Source organism: Ambystoma mexicanum, chromosome 5p, assembly GCF_040938575.1.
Source record: "Ambystoma mexicanum isolate Mex_15411 chromosome 5p, UKY_AmexF1_1, whole genome shotgun sequence".
Lineage (NCBI taxonomy): Eukaryota > Metazoa > Chordata > Amphibia > Caudata > Ambystomatidae > Ambystoma > Ambystoma mexicanum.
This window is the reverse complement of record NC_090930.1, coordinates 851658158-851674561: the sequence shown is the minus strand read 5'-3', so window position 1 is coordinate 851674561 and position 16404 is coordinate 851658158. Positions and strand designations below refer to the sequence as shown.

General features: G+C 45.6%; 1 protein-coding gene across 2 annotated transcripts in view; it reads left to right on the top strand.

Annotated features, from left to right (window-relative positions):
* VPS41 (VPS41 subunit of HOPS complex) overlaps positions 1 to 16404 on the top strand; it is a 1668740-nt gene that overhangs the window by 662133 nt on the left and 990203 nt on the right. For both annotated transcript variants that reach the window (XM_069613279.1, XM_069613280.1), the window contains one exon: positions 8110 to 8172. In XM_069613279.1, the coding sequence (XP_069469380.1) occupies positions 8110 to 8172 (63 nt within the window). The remainder of the gene's footprint in view (positions 1 to 8109; positions 8173 to 16404) is intronic.

Here is a 16404-nt window from a genome sequence, read left to right as displayed (position 1 = left end):
CTTGTCTCGATTGCCAAGTCCAGAGATGGCCCCCCACCCCTCATCTCCCTCCCCAGGAAGGTCCGACTGAAGATCGGCAGCCCGCTGACAGTTATACGACCCACTGTGCTCTGCTTCTGCGGCTCCTTCACAGCTTAACCTCCCTCACCTGGTCCCGGGAGGGTCACACACTCCCTTCGGTTCCACCAGTCCCCCCTTCTTCTGTTATCATTTTCAAATATTTACATTAGTTGTTTTGAGCTCAGGTTATGCCAAAAATGCAAAAATAAATGTCTTGTAAACGTTACAAAAGAGCATCAGAATTTAAAGTGGGTGATGGTTTAAAAATGAACTTTTAGATTGTATTGTAGTTTGAAGGCATTTTTGTGTAGTTGGGTGACAGTGCAGGGGCTATGCAAAAAGATGTTTATTTTTTGCACTGTACATTGTTAATTGAGCTATTTGCAAATTATGGAATGTTGAATTGCGTTATGTACAGCAATCAGAACTTTGGTCTACTAGTGCATGTGTATGTAAATAAAATGCACTAGCGGATTTTACTAATGTCCTAATTTACTTTTACTTGTCAAATACAGTGTTGTATTGCTATCAGTTTATAATTGAACTGAATCCATAATTGAACCTTATATTATACCATGATAAAACAATTTAAAAACAAGACCATTACATTAACAACCTTACTGATAAACGCATCTCTAATTTGAGAACGCTCCAAATAATATCAATTTGAATAGCTTTGCTCCTCAGTCCTGGATTGCTAAGAACAGAGCATCAGAAGTAACAGGATTCCCATTGTCATCCAGCGTCAATGGTATAATATGCTTCAGTAGCTCTAAAAGATACTTTACCCTCTCTTGGTTTACTACAGCACACGTTAGAAGTGCTGTAGAAATTCTATCTCCATCCAACCGACTACAGAGTTGCTCCTCCTACAGAATGTTTGCAACATGCTTAACCCCTTAACTGCCAGGCTATTATGCAAGTCTATGCAAAAAGGGCGAGCATACTCGTCCTTGGCACTTATGTTAGAAACATGAAGCTCTGTGTAGATGATCCATAATGTAGACCCTGGATGCCTGAAGACCTTCACCCAACCAACAAGCCAAAAAAATATCATAGAGAGGGCTTGGTAGTATGGTAAACAGACATGAAACACTTTTCATGCAACAATCGGGAATGTTTTACTGTCCTGAAGCTCTTTAGTATCTTCGTTTTGTTAGCTCAGGAAAAAACAATTCAGCAATGTTTGCAGCCTCAGTTTTCAAGATTCATAGCAAGCAGTAAACTAGGAAAATTTGGTGGTTGGATGATGCATGAATACCTCTTTTGTTTAGTAACCCCAAGGAAGGGCCCCCAAACTGAGAACTTGATTTAATTGCAGAAAGTGTGGTCCGCATTCTAAGTGTATTATCTAGGGGTTTAGGGGGTCACTGACACAACCCTAAACGTTGCTGTATGTCTCTGAGAATAAAACATCTGTTTTGTTTTCTCTTGGTATAAAATAGGCATGATCGAAAGAGCAGGGATGGGGCAGCATTGCTCATATTAACCAATCAATGGGTCAGTAGTCCCCCCTGCCCCCCCATGCCAACATTTGAACAAAAACCGCATAAAACTGTACTCTTCACATTAAACCAGAGTTCTTTCATTACCTTATAATTTGGAGATGATGAATTTCTAACATCCAAAAAAGAGCCCAGGCAGGCATAGTCCCCTGGACCTTCTCCAACGGACATGGACAGACTGACCACTCAACTGTATTGTAACATTGAACCTTTCCTTTATTTTCTGCCACTGTCCTTTCTGAGGCTTTAGCCCTCGGCTTTCTTATATCATTCGTTCTAGCTGATACTTGTTCTTGCATACCATATATTGCAATGTTTGAACAAGAAATGTTATGTGAATAGTAAATGTTTCTTGCACCTGGGCGCTCACATTGTCCAGTAACTACTGTAACATCAAGGCAGTTTTCTGTAACTGCTTGCAGTTCATATTATGAAAAGGACTTTGAAAGATACTTGGTCTGACTTGGCTCCAAACTGAATATAGGCTCCTGTGTCATTTGTTTACTTGTCTCCCACTGATCTCGGTCATGTAGCGATGCAGACTCAGAACTTTGTTGCCACAAACTTGTCTTCATATAGTTGAAATCTAAATTCTTTACAACACACTTCTTCTCAGGAGCTGACAGACCTCATGGCAGACTGGTGAGTGTTCTGTCCAGCAATACCATCATCCGCATATGGAAACAGACACTGGACTAGCTCTGACTTGATCTGTAAAATATTGACCCCTGTTAGGGCAAGTCGGCTACATAAAGAACATGTAAAACGAGGCATGATGATGCAGTCCTGCTTTAGAACGGTGTTAGTGTAAATGCTATTTGAAAATACTCTGCACTTGTCACCCTAACCCAAGTTGAAGTATAGAGTACTCACTTCAGCAGGGCAGGAAGGCCAATCAATCTAATGTTGGCAAGCATACTAGATGGTACGTTCTTATGTACTGATATGAGATAGCAGCTCACCCTCAGCCCAGCATTAGGTACATGCACCAATAACCCTACACAGAATTAAAAACCATCCTACTGACAACTCTTCTGCTAACTCCTTTTAAACTTTATTTGCAGCAAACTGACTGGATGACTTTTGGGGGCTTCTCTTAAGTCCATCTAAAGGTAATATTGTCTTAGCCAGAGGTTGGCTCATGGTTTTGCTCACACTGGTCTCCTTATCACACATATATAGGTATTTCATATTCATTACCCGCACTAGCTCTCTAATTAATATTTAATGTATCTGGTTTACTTAGCTTGATCTTCATTACTTCCCCAAATAGCCATGATTTGTTTCTATAGATAGCCTGTAGGATAACTCAAGTATTTTAAGCCTTGACAATACTCCACAGGGGTTCTAAACCTTTGTTGCTGAGCCTTTATCTTAAATGAGGTCTTCCCCCTGAATGTTTTCTAGGTTATTATGAAATACTTAACCTTCCAAGTCTTCATTCCATTTTGAGTGAACAAGGCTTGGAACCAGATTCAAACCCCTTTGTGGCCTAATATGAGCTTTCAAATTAACGTTGAACAGTTGTTGTAGGATCTCAAAACCACCTTATTTCATAAGACTCCAAAGCTCTCGCACTGCTCTCATAGAGAATCATCTGTTGACCCAGATATTTTAGGTATTGTTTTTTCTGTTCTCTTGAACCAGGCCATTCTTTCAACTTGAGATCCATCTAAGTCCAAAGCCCCTCTGATGCGCGTACCACCTTGGATTCTGGGTGCAAAGTTATTTAAGAAGCAGGTGGCCTTGCCCATTTTCATCACATGTACATTTTTGCAGATGTGATGGATTTGGCCAAATGCCTAGTGAGCTGTAGCATCTTCTAACAGCTAATCCCTAGGTTGTGCAGGCATACTCCCAGCTACCCTTCGATTATCCATGGTGTGAAAAACCAGACGGTGTCTCACCCACTAGTCCTCGGGGATCTGTCATCCAGGTGGCCAGGACACGGCCATCACTTTTGGATCCAGTTCCTGGGGGCGGATCAGTGCTCAGGAGGATTACCCGGGTGAGGGGTTTACTGGGAGTGGGACATCGGATGGTGAGATGTAGTATCCCCTTCTTTGTAACACCTTTAACCCATCCTTCCCGGTAGGATATTTAGGAAGTCTACCCCCCACCCTTTTACAAGACAAAGACACTTTCTCACTGACAGCCCGCTCTAAGGGAAAACAGACTAACACCTGAGCCGTATACCTGACATGTCCCAATACCATGGTCAGGCAATTATCGACAATCACTCACACCTGACTTCATTACACTTCCCCACACGGATAAAAGGCACAAGAGCACATTCTGAGCGAGTCGAAACACAAGCGGAAACAGCAGTTCCAAGATAGCAGTTTAACGAGAGAAGACGGCAAAGCATAAGGGGTTTACAAGGAGCAAAGTTCCCTTGACCTTTTTGACAAGGAACAGTTACTTTCATGAGCCCTCGCGATTGGAAAGTGTAAGACCAGGAAAACAGGCTGACAAATCCTACGTTGTGTGTCGGAGGTACACAGGGCCCTCCCGTGTCGATAATCAAGGCGGGGAGAATCGCTAGCCGCTCTGGTACTGTCCTTGGCTCCAAGAACAAAGCAGCATCAGTGAAATTAACACAGCCGGTGAGTTGGGGAAACAGATGCAAGACTGGTCTATGTTGAAGCCAAGGTTGCAAGCAGCAACATTGTATGGCGAGCGCTGGAACAAATATTTTTTTAAATATATCTGATAAAAGACGCAAGTAAAGTTGAACTGCTGTTGAGTGATTGAATTTTGAAACCAAGATATAATACCTTTTTAACAGAGTGGTCCGGCACCGGGTGTGTGCTCAATCGAAGGTCTCTGTAAGATATCTAACTGAAAGTGAAAGAGTTGTAGAGAATTGGGAATCAAAGTGGTCCTGCGACGGGTCAAGCTAAATCCAGCTCACAGTCGAAAGTCTTCGTTGTTGATGCAGTAAGAAAAGTTTGTGGCAAAGTAGATAAATTTGGTGCAAGCCCGGCAGAGGGAGATCAATTGAAAGCCGTGTGTGTACCAAGAATTGGTACATGTCAAATCCTAGGAAGAAAGGAACTTTTTCGTGTTGCATCAGGCCCTCTGAGAAAGACTTTTAATGGCAAAGAGACTTTGTCACAGAAGGCCATGATGTTGAAGTTTTAAACTGCACCCTCATGCTAGAGAAGCCAGAGAATGTGCTAAGCTCGAGTGTGCCGCCTTGTGGGGAAGGGAAGCCAATGGCTTGAATATCCTAACATATAATTTCTTGAACACTTTTCGTTTGCATCACATTGTTTCCTACATTCTTTGTATTTAGAGGTAAGGATTGGCAAGGCCCTTTTGATTTGACAAGACACCACTAGGACTGCGTTATATTTTGATGGCCGTAGCTTGCTCCCTTTTTAAGATTTAGGATTAGATGGACGTTTTTCAAACCCAATTGAAGTTCAATAAACACCCTTGAACTGTGGTCACTTGTGTCTGTCTTACTGTTTGATACCATGCCTTCCTTACATAAGGTTTATCCCACGCATATTACTCTTTTTCACATTAATATTTGCATGCATGATACCCTGAAAATCTTTGACTTCCCTGTTCTTCAACCTGTTCAATATTTCTTTTTAGACACGCGTTTGTCTTGCCAGACAATACCTTTTAGTCTGATTCCTAAAGAAAGTGTACGGATTTTGTTAAAAAGAGATGGTGTTGTCTGTGCACTCACTTTTACAAAACACAAATCTGGAGTTTCATTCACACCTACCGAAAGCTAATCCGCATTCAAAGGATTTGTGGACTAATGTTCTAAATCTCATATCTCGAATTCACAAATCTTTTCATAGATCTGGCTTTAGCTCTGACCCTGAGCTCTTGAAGCAGAATCTTTGAGGAACCCTTCTGCTGATCAGGTGCTCTGTGATGCAGGAAGGGCCTCTGATATTTTCACTGCATAATGGATCAGGCCCTCTGCCCACTCTTTGTTGAAACTGTAATGAATCAGGAGTAATAATCGAACACGGAGACATTCTGATGATTGCTATAGACTTGAATTAAAGTAAAAGAAGGATTGCAGAAAGACCTATCTTGTCTTAACACTGAGGGATTTCCCTCCCTCACGGAAACTAAAGGATGTCATTGTCAGAATGTCCAAAAAGAGTTTTCAGTCCTGTGTCCAGAATCGCATCCTGAGCTAAGTTTAAGAAAATGTGAAAAGGGATAACGTCTTTCAACTGATCATCTGTAGCGTTCTTCAATGTTCCAACATAATGTCCCACAATTGTGCACAAATAAACAAATGATGAAAGAGCCACAAAGTTTCACGATTTGCAAAGGTGGGGGTTTTCCCTTACCCTCAGTCTCTTGACTTCTTAAACTTCAATCATAGTTCCTTTTCTTGGTAAAAGATAATTTCCCATTCCAGGCGGTATGGTTCCCTTCCCCTAGATTCACACACTGAAGGGTTCTTCCTCACCCCATGATTTGGCCAACTTTCAAATCACAGTTCTCTTTCTTGGTAAAAGTGGCTATCATTTAATGCAGGGAGTATGGATTCCTTTCCCTTAGATTCACACATTCAAGGCTTCTTCCTCGCCCCTTGATTAGCTTCATAATTCACAGTTCAGTCACGTTCCCTACCCAATGGGTATATTTCACTTCCCCTGGGATTCAAACACTTTCAAGTAGCTGTCTAGAATATCTTTCTTTAGAACTGGTTGCCTACACCACCTTGCCTGGTATACTCATCTGCCTGGACTTTACAACGTTTACTTTTCCTTCTGTGCACGGGTCTCTAGACTCACAGTACATTTGCCTGGTACACTCTCCTGCCGGGGCTTATTCTCTTTCTCTTTAGGTGCGGGTCTCTCACCACTGACTGCCTGGTTTACTTTCTGCCCAGGACTTGTTTCACATGTAAAGTTTCATTTCTGCTAAGTATTGGGTCCTCAACCCTCTTTGCTTTGCCTCCGTTTCAAAGGTGCCAGGCTCCCTAGCTCCCCTGCCTGCCTTGCAACTGTCTTTGCCTTCTCTCGGCGTGTGAAATATATGCTGCAAGGCGCCCTGGTGTCCCACTTGCCTTCCCTGTGCTCACTGGTGTTGCTTGGCTGCTTCAGAGTTCTCTGCGACTCTCATTCTCTCCAGCAAGGCACCTTTTCCTTCTCTTGGCATCCCGTCTGTCCTCTGGTGTTCGCCGTGCCTGGACCGCTCATCACCAGAGCCCCTCTCTGTTGGTCTGCTTATGGCGAACTTCCTCCGGACCTCTCGCAACGGCACCAGTGGAAGCGTTTCTCCTGCCCACTGCAGCTTCTCTTCCTCTAGTTTCTTGACCCTCATCGGGAATAGTCCTTTGTCGAGCCTTCCTCGCTCGAGTCTCCTCCTCCTCCTCCTCCTCATACTTCTCCTTCTCCTTCTCCTCCTCCTCCTCATCTTTCTCCTTCTCCTCCTCCTCCTCTTTATTCTTCTTGTTTTTCCTTTTTCTTTTTCCTTTTTCTTTTTCCTTTTTCTTTTTTTTTCTTTTTCTTCTTTTTCTCCCTTCTTCTTCTTTCTTGGCCCCCCCTCCCCTCCAGCATTAGCTGCTATTTTTCAACCACATTGACTTTCCGGCTCCAGTAATCTTCGTTACTCCGGCCCTCTTTGTCGTCTCAATATTTTCATTCAGCCAGAATGCAACAGGGTTCTTCCTCGTCTTACCCTTCTCCCTGCCTATGACAAAAGTGGGGTTAGTTACCTAACCGGTCTAACTTAGCTGATTATCAGCACCATCATACACAATAGACTGGGAAGATTGACTATAACAGCTGTATACATTTTTACCCCTAAGATCTTCTGGAGTAACATTACAATATGCCATGGAGGCTTGCTGAATTGTGCAGGAGTAGTCCGGGTCTAAGGGAAAACGGGGATACCAGGTTTCACCTGGTGAGTCCCCTCCACTCCTACAAATGTCGTCTTCCCTCATGTGATCCTCCCTCAGATAGACCCTTCTCACCCCAGGGTCAGGGAGAGTTGGCTTCTGCCTTTCCCTGGCCACATGGGGTGAGACTTTCCACGGAAAGGAGTGAGGAAGTTGCCAGATTCATCACAATGCCCACCAATCTTTTACCTTTTATTTGCTGTGTGGGTGTAAGCTCTGCCTCTTAGCCACTCTGTTAATATAAAGTTTCACAGTATGTTATAGAGCCATTTTTATTAATTTATTTAATTTGTTCCCGGTGTAATCAGAAATAAAGTGGCACATTTAGTATAGTTGATGGCTTTTTTTGTAACCCTTTGCCATCATTTTGTTTTTTAAAGGATTTAACGTGCAGAACCTGTCCTGTGTTTTTTTTAAGCCAGGTCAAAGAGGCATAGTTATAGCTACAACATAATTAGACCCACCCCACCTTTCAGCTTCCTCCGGTTCAATAATTGATGAACTCGTTTGCTTAAATTCTCAAAGCACAGAGACCAACTACATTTCCAATTTAAAGCGTTTGTATGTCAGCTTTCAACTGTGACCTGTGCCATTTATGGCCAAAAAAAGCCTCAACTCAGTGTCGGTTAACTCATTATTTTTGTATCATTTTAGGTGCAGGTCTTTGGATTGTATTCCAGGGAAGGATTCCATGAAATATTTGATTGCCCAATAAAGGTATGCAAGCTGAATGTCTTTTCTTGTCTTATTAAATTTTAGTTTTAAAAACAAGTTAATGGGTAATTATTTATTTGCTCTGGCACCTTAAAATAGAAGAACGTTTGTGAGTGATACGTTTTATTGTATAGCTTGTGCATTACTTGAGGCTTTTCAAAGCATTATCTGTCCTACCGTTCTGTCCCTTGGTCACACCTCTGCCGAAGTTCTCCTGCTGAACCAGACATAGCAGGCTGCCAACAGCATATATCCCCACTCTTAACTAAATTGTTGAGCTGTTCTCTGGCCCAGTGGTATCCGGTATAAATGTATTTGCAAAGATAGACTTGCAGCTGTCGATGGGAGCTACAAAGAAGATAAATCAATAAAGATGCTGATGTGAGGGAATGAAAAAGAGGGTAGATGAAATAATGAAAACAAGGGAGAGAAAGAAGAAAGTGTAGAAATAGGACATGCAAACAGTAGTGGGACAGGAAAAAAGAAGAGGGAAATCAGGGGGAGAAATAAAAGCGAAAGTATACAAATGTGAAAAGGGAGAGATTAAGACAGAGGTTAATTTTTAGCAGCAGACAGACAATAAGGTAGAAAAAAATAGAAATAAAAAAGGCAGGTGATAAGAAATGCATGAACAAGATAGTTAAAAACACCCAACAAATGAAACTAAGGGGAGGAAAGTAGAATACAAGAAAATGGAAATGAGCACAGAACAAGTACATATAACTTATTTCGAGGGGATTGGCTCCTCCGACGTATTCCATATCTGACAGGTAATCACCACAGCTGTGCTGCTTCGGCATATTTTCGGTGTCTGACGTCAATACGCTGTCGATATCCGATGTCACCGGATGTTATAAATAGGACGTGCGACAGGCGTAGCCTCAGTTACGTTTTTTCCGCGAACGTGTTCGCTTTGGAGATCTCGGCACCTCGGTTCCTCTGAGTTCTATCGGTTCTTCGAACCAGTTTGTTTGTGAAGATTTCCATGATGTCTTCGTTGTCTTCTACCCCGCGGCCGGGTTTCAAGAAGTGTCGGGACTGCAGTTCCAAGATGTCGCTGACGGACCCGCACAACGCCTGCCTTTGGTGCCTCGGTGAGGACCATGCCACGGACGATTGTGACGATTGCCAGTCGTTAACTTTGAAGGCCTTGCGGGAGCATGAGAAGAAGCTTTCTGTCGGTAAGGTGTCCAAGCCTTGGAAGTCTAAATCCACTGGGCTTTCGATTCACGATTCGAGGGGCGACTCTCTGCATCGTTGGCGCAAGTCCAGGGGGGGTCTCGGTCCTGGAGTGGGTCCCGCCATTCCTCTGCCTCTTCGAGGCACTCACAGAAGCGCCGTCACCGGTCGTCTTCCCCATCCTCGTCCGAGGACTCCGCCCATCGGCGGGTTGCTTGTCCCACCAAGCATTCTTCTCCTGCAGAATGGAATTAATTTCGTATGGAGATGATGGTGATTTTTCAGTCGCAGGGCTCCGTTCTGTCTGCGCCGTCTAAAGACGGCGGCAGGAAACGTGCTAGAGACACTGTTCGCTCGCCTTCAGGCTCGAGCGGTTGTCGCGATCACCGGGAACCTTCGAGGTCCCAGCCAGGTCCCGGTCCTCGACGCCATCGAGACCATCAGAGCCTGTGAGGTCTTCGAAGAAGACGTCGACACCTTTGGTGCCGAGACCGTCTAAGGGCTCTCTCGAGGCTCCGCCTCAGAGGAAGCCATCAACGCTGAGGCTGTCTAAGGACACGCTTGGGGCTACGCCCTCGAGGCCTGTGTCGAAGCCATCGGCGCCACGCTCGCCATCCATTCAGTCGACACCTTTCGAGGTGGATTTCTCTGAGGTGCCCCGGAGACTGGTGGAAACCCTGAGGAAGGCTCTTGCCAAGTCCAAACACGTGCCCTCATCCAGGGATTTGTTCCAACCTCTTGACTATATTTCTGAGGTGGATGAAGGGTCTGATGATGGTATGGTTCCTGAGGAGGTTCCGGATGACCTATTATCTGGTCATAGCCAGTTAGAAGACCCGTGTCAGTCTTTGCACGACGCCAGTGATCTGGACACCTCCCCGGAGGTTGAGTTTGGCAGGCCTGAGCCGTGTACGCATCCTGAATCCTCGTACCGGCGCCTCATGTCGAGGGTAACGGAATACTTGGGGTGGTCTGCGCCACCAGGAGATTTTCTACAGGATGACATGACGGACATCTTGGACCAAGGTCTACCAACTGACCCGGTACTGCCATTCCATATGGCCTTGCAAAGAAGGGTGGCAGCGGCTTGAACTGCTCCGTAGAGTCTCCCGGCACTGGGCAAGTCTTTGCTGAAAAAATACCGTCCTGCCAGTAGTGACCCCAGCTACTTGACTACGCACCCCACTCCGGAGAGTTTGGTGGTGCAGGCGGCTATGGCCCCTGCAAAACAGGCGTGGTACCCTACCATCCCTCCTGATAGGGACGACAAACGTTTTGATGGCTGGGCGAAGAAAGTTTTTTCTTCAGGGGGTATGGCTTTACACGCAGCCAACTCCGTATGTGCTTTAGCACGTTTCACTCATACTCTGTGGAATTGTCTCTTTGGCGGCTGAACATATTCTCGAAGGGGAGGAATGGGATGGCCTTCTTGCTCTTGTTCAGGATGGCAAGGATGCCATGTGTGAATCCGTTCAGTCGGGTCTGGACGTGGCAGATTGCGTCAGCCGGTTCATGGCGGCTAGCACCGTAATGCGCAGATTTGCATGGTTGCCGAAGTCGGGGTTTGCTCCTGATGTGAAAGCCCGGCTTCTCAACATGCCCTTTGATGGTGAACATCATTTTGGCAGCAAGGCTGATGAGTCGAGAGGTTGCAGACCTCCAGAGCTGCAGCGAAGTTGTCGAGCGCTGCAGTTTGTCAACCTCTGCCTTTTCGTCCTAGGGGACAGCAATGGAGGGGAGGTTCCTTTCGATACTACTCTTCCTTTGGTAGATCAAGCAGGGCTGCAAGTCAAAGGGGCCACGTAGGAGTGCCAGAGGTGGAAAACAAGGTACTCGAGGTGCCAGAGCCGCTCGGGCAGTTGCCTCTTTAACCTCAGGCACTGCTGCCTCCGCTTCAGCTCAGTCATGAGGCCATGTCCCATGGTTCGCCGGTTGGGGGCGGCTGGCGCAGCATCTTGTAGAATGGCGTGCCATTACTTCAGATGTGTGGGTTCTGGAGATCATAGCCCATGGCTACTGTCTTCCTTTCCGGCAGAGGCCTCACACCAATCCACCAGGGAATCTCTCTTTGAAGAGTCCGGATCCGCTCTTTGCACAGGAAATAAAATCTCTGCTAGAGAAAGGCGCCATAGAACTGGTGCCTGTAGCGGAGAGGAACAAGGGATGGTATTCCCCTTATTTTTTGATTTCGAAGAAAGACGGGGGATTGAGACCCATCATGGACTTGCGTGGTTTGAGCAAGCTCCTCAGGAAGGACAAGTTCAAGATTGTTACTCTCTCGTCCTCCAGGCCCTTCAACTTCAGGACTTTTTGGTGTCTCGCGACCTCAAGGACGCTTTCATGTGCCGATCCATCCCAAGCACAAGAAGTACCGGAGGTTTGCGGTTGGCGACTCACACTTTCAGTTTCGGGTCCTGCCGTTCGGATTGACCTCCGCCCCGAGGGTTTTCACCAAGCTCGTGGTGGTGGCAGTGTATCTCAGGAAAGGGGGGATTCACGTCTACCCCTACCTGGACGATTGGTTGATCAGGGCGCGCTCTCCCGAGCAAGTCCTGGATCATCTGTCAGTCACCTGCCACTCCCTTCACAAGCTGGGCTTGTCCCTCAACTTAAAGAAGTCCCACTTGATGCCAACTCAGCGGCTCCAGTACATCGGAGCAGTGCTCGACACGTCCGTGGGGCAGTGTTTCCCTCCCCAGGTGAGGGCTCATCACATTCAGCAGATGGTGCACAAGTTTCAACATGCCCAGTCTCTCCTGGCGTTCGAGTTCTGCATTCTTCTGGAGCCAGAGGCCAGGTTGCGGATGAGATCTCTGCGATGGGCTCTCAAGATGCAGTGGTCACAGTCCTCTGGCAGGATGTTGGACCCCGTTCAGGTGCCGCCCTCGGTCGCCCAGGTCCTTCTGTGGTGGGCCGTCAAAGGCAATCTGATGAAGGGGGCTCCATTTTGGCTACCCTGGCTGGAGGTGAAGATCGTGACGGACGCATTCCTCGCGGGATGGGGAGCTCATGCCAATGAGTTGACAGTCGTTGGTCTCCGTGGGAGTCCAGACTCCATATCAATCTGTTGGAGCTGAGGGCCGTCAGGCTTGCCCTGAAGGCTTTTCTGCCGACTGTGCGAGGGAAGAATGTGCTGATTCTGACTGACAACACAGTGGCCATGCACTACCTTAACAAAAGGGGGGGGGCAGGGTCACTTCCTCTGTGCAGGGAGGCGATGCAGCTCTGGTTCTGGGCCATCCAGCAGGAAATTTCAATCTCGGCAGTTCATCTGGCCGGAGACGAAAACGAGACGGTGGACGCTCTGAGCAGGCAGAGCGCGATCTCTCACGAGTTGGAGCTGGCTCAGGAGATTCTCCTGGAGATCTTTGCCCTTTGGGGTACCCCACAAGTGGATCTCTTCGCCACCAGTGTCAACCGGAAGTGCGAATGGTTCTGCTCGCGGGAATTTCCTCCAAGAGGAGCCTTCAGGGACGCGTTCGTGGTAGAGTGGTCCTTCCCACTGCTGTACGCATTTCCTCCAGTCCCCATCATCCCCAAGTGCTGCAGAGGTTAAGGAGGTTCGGTTCCCGGATGATCCTCATTGCTCCGGCATGGGCCCGGAGAACGTGGTACCTGGACCTTCTCGATTTGTCCATCTGCCCTCCACGCTCTCTTCCCTAGCGAGACGATTTGCTCTCACGGGAGAGGGGTCTGGTTCTCCATCCAGAGGTCCGATCCCTCAGCCTTCACGCTTGGCTTCTGAAAGGTTGAGGTATAAGGATTGGGACCGCCCTGAAGACGTGATGGAAGTGTTTCTTTCAGCCAGAAGGCCTGCAACAAAGTCCCTGTACCGTTGCCGTTGGAGAAAGTTCTGCGACTGGTGCAGGGTTAAGAATGTGGATCCATTTACATGTGATATTCCTGTGGTTCTGTCTTTTTTGCTTTCGTTAGCCCACAACGGCCTGCAAGTGGGTACCATTAAAGGTTACCTGGCGGCACTGTCTATATTTAAGCGCTTGTCTGAGGAGTGTTCTTATTTCAAAATTCCTTTAATTTCTCAGTTTCTGAAAGGGCTCACTAATGTGTTTCCACCGTCACCTTTCCAGGTGCCCAGTTGGGATTTGAACCTTGTTCTAAAATTCCTAATGGGTGCTCCATTTGAGCCTTTACATTCTTGTCCTTTGAGACTGTTAACCCTTAAAACTGTGTTTTTAGTTGCGGTTACTTCTGCTCGCAGAGTGAGTGTGTTGCAGGCACTTTCTGTTAAGCTACCCTTCACGGTGTTTCATAAGGACAGGGTTGTCCTTAGGGTTCGTCCTTCGTTTCTTCCAAAAGTGGTGTCGGAATTTAATTTAAACCAGAAGGTCATTCTTCTGGCATTTTATCCTCCTCCACATCCTGGTAAGGAAGAGGAGAGGCTTCATAGGTTGGATCCTAGGAGAGCTTTGAGTTTCTACATTTCACGCATGTCCCGGGTCAGAGTGGACGATCAGCTCTTTATAGGTTATGCTGGAAGGCGTTTGGGACAAGCTGTAACTAAGCAGACTGTGTCTAGATGGATTATCTTGGCAATTTCTGAATGTTACCGCTTGGCGGGTAAGAACCCTCTGGTTGGCTTACGGGGGCTATTCTACTAGGGATATGGCTGCCTCTACTGCCCTGCAGAGGGGTGTTCCTATTTGTAACATCTGTGACGCAGCCACATGGGCTTCGGTTCTTACTTTTGTAAGACACTACTCCCTTGATTCTATCCATGGACAGGATCTGGCCTTTGGCAAGGTGGTCCTTTACTCTGCAATTTAATTGGGCATTCTAAATTTCTATATTCTAAATTCTTTTCCCTGCTCCATACGTTGGTACTGCTTTGGGAGTCTGTCATAGATATGGAATACGTAGGAGGACCCAATCCCCTCGAAGAACAAGTTACTTGCTTACCTGGTAACGTTCTTTCGATGGGATGGTCCGACGACGTATTCCATATCGCTCCCTACCTGCCTCGCTACAGAATTTCTTGTGCGATTGCAGCTTACGTTTCCGCAAGGCTTTCTGTGGTCATACTGGCAGTAGATTGGTGCCACACGTTCTGGGAAAAAACTATAACTGAGGCTACGGGTGTCGAGCGTCCTACTTATAACATCCGGTGACATCGGCTCGACGGAGGCCCTCGAGAACAGCGTATCGACGTCATTGTCGCAGGACGCAGACGCAGAAAATTTTCCAAAGCAGCTCAGCTGTGGTGATTACCTGTCATAGATAAGGAATATGTCGTCGGACCATCGCATCGAAAGAACGTTACCAGGAAAGAAAGTAACTTGTTGTTCTGCATTGAACTTGGTGGCTTTTTTCTGTTTGGCGTTACTCTTATGCAAATAATTGCCACTGAAAGTATCACATTTAGGAGAATGCCAACCTAAGTTTTCCTTTTTGGCCTTCAAAACGATCATCTGCAGGATTAATTATTTGGACTGTTTGGCAGGGAATAGGTGGGAGAATTAGTAAGCAAAATGAATGGAAAAGGCATTTGGAGTTAAAGAAAGCAAGTATAAAAATAACAGAAAAAATGAAGAGGGTGAATGGGCTTGTGGGGGCTTAGATTACTTTAGCTGCCTATATCTGTTGCTGAGCATAAGCAAGCTGGTCATAGCTGGTTCTGGCTATGTATCGCCTGGGAAATACTATTGCAGGGCTTGTGGAGGCTGGCAATTCCTTTGCTGGCCACGTTTGAGGCTGCTGATAAGTCAAAAGGCCCATGTAAATAGAACATATCTGTTATGTTTGGTAATGTTGGGAATCCATACTCGCCCTCGTAAAACTGTCTGCACCTTTTTATCATGTGTAGATCAATATTACGGCCAAATGTACTATAATCTCTACCTATTTACACTAACTTGCTTAAGCTATCCTTATGAGGGACTCCAACCCATGGGAAGATTCTTTTAAATCCCATCATGGTTTTGGTCAGTGCTACTTATCCAGTGCATTTTTAAATGTACTCTTCTTTTTTTTTTCTCCAAAAATGTGTCTTGTAGAGCTATAAAGTGGTGTGCAAACCTTTCATCGTTTACCAATTATAGTGGCTCTGCACGGATGTCAAAGCAAGTGCTGTAATCGCTGTACTATCTGACTGGGTATCCAGATAAAATTTAGAGAAAAAAAATTTAGAATGCAAAAATGTCAAAAAATAATGCCGAAAAAAAAAAAAATCAAATGTTTTTTTATCGGTTTTTTGGGGTTTAGCTATTAAAATACATTGTAAATAAAAATAGGGGGGCTAGGGGCACCCCCCATTAAATTTTTTTTTTAAAACATTTTTTTCGGCATTTTTTTCGACATTATTGCATTCGCAAATATGTCATTCGACATATTAACCATCTGACAGGCTAGTGGGGAGTGACGAGGGGACGATTTGTGTCAATGTTTGTGTTTATGTTAATGTGTGGGACCGACCTATGCTTCTATTGGTTTATATTTTCCCAAAGTTACTAGCCCAATGCAATTTCATAAATAGTCTTTACTTTAAGAACAATGGACCATTTGTTGGGAACCCCACTCTTAAAACTGGGGATTTCATTTTTACTATTTCAGGGGTTAGGAATAGGGGGTGATGGGCAGCGGCTAATGGTCACACATGGCTCTTGGTAAATGCCAGATATACTGTTTGGCTCCAACACAAAAATATTGTGAATAACACTCGTCCAGATTATGCAAAATAATGGTTAGTCCCCAACATAAATTCCTCATCACGTTAGCGCAGGTAGGTATCAGTGAATTGATGGCTAAAAAGGATCACTCAGTTGTGATCTTGATTGATCTGTATATGCCACCTATCTTCTGTGACTTCCTACTTTACTGCATTTTCTAAAAAGGTAGTAGGACCAGTATCATCAATTGAGAAAGGTAGAATATTTTGTGAAAATGCTGGACTCTGTAATGTATGGCAAATCTTTGGCATATAGTGTTGGTAGTCCCTCTTTTCTGCCCATCATCGCCACACATTTGAGTAAATTGGTGGTTGAAGTCTACAGGGAAGGTCAAGATTGCAGTAACAGAACTCTTTTGTATAATACACTTTCT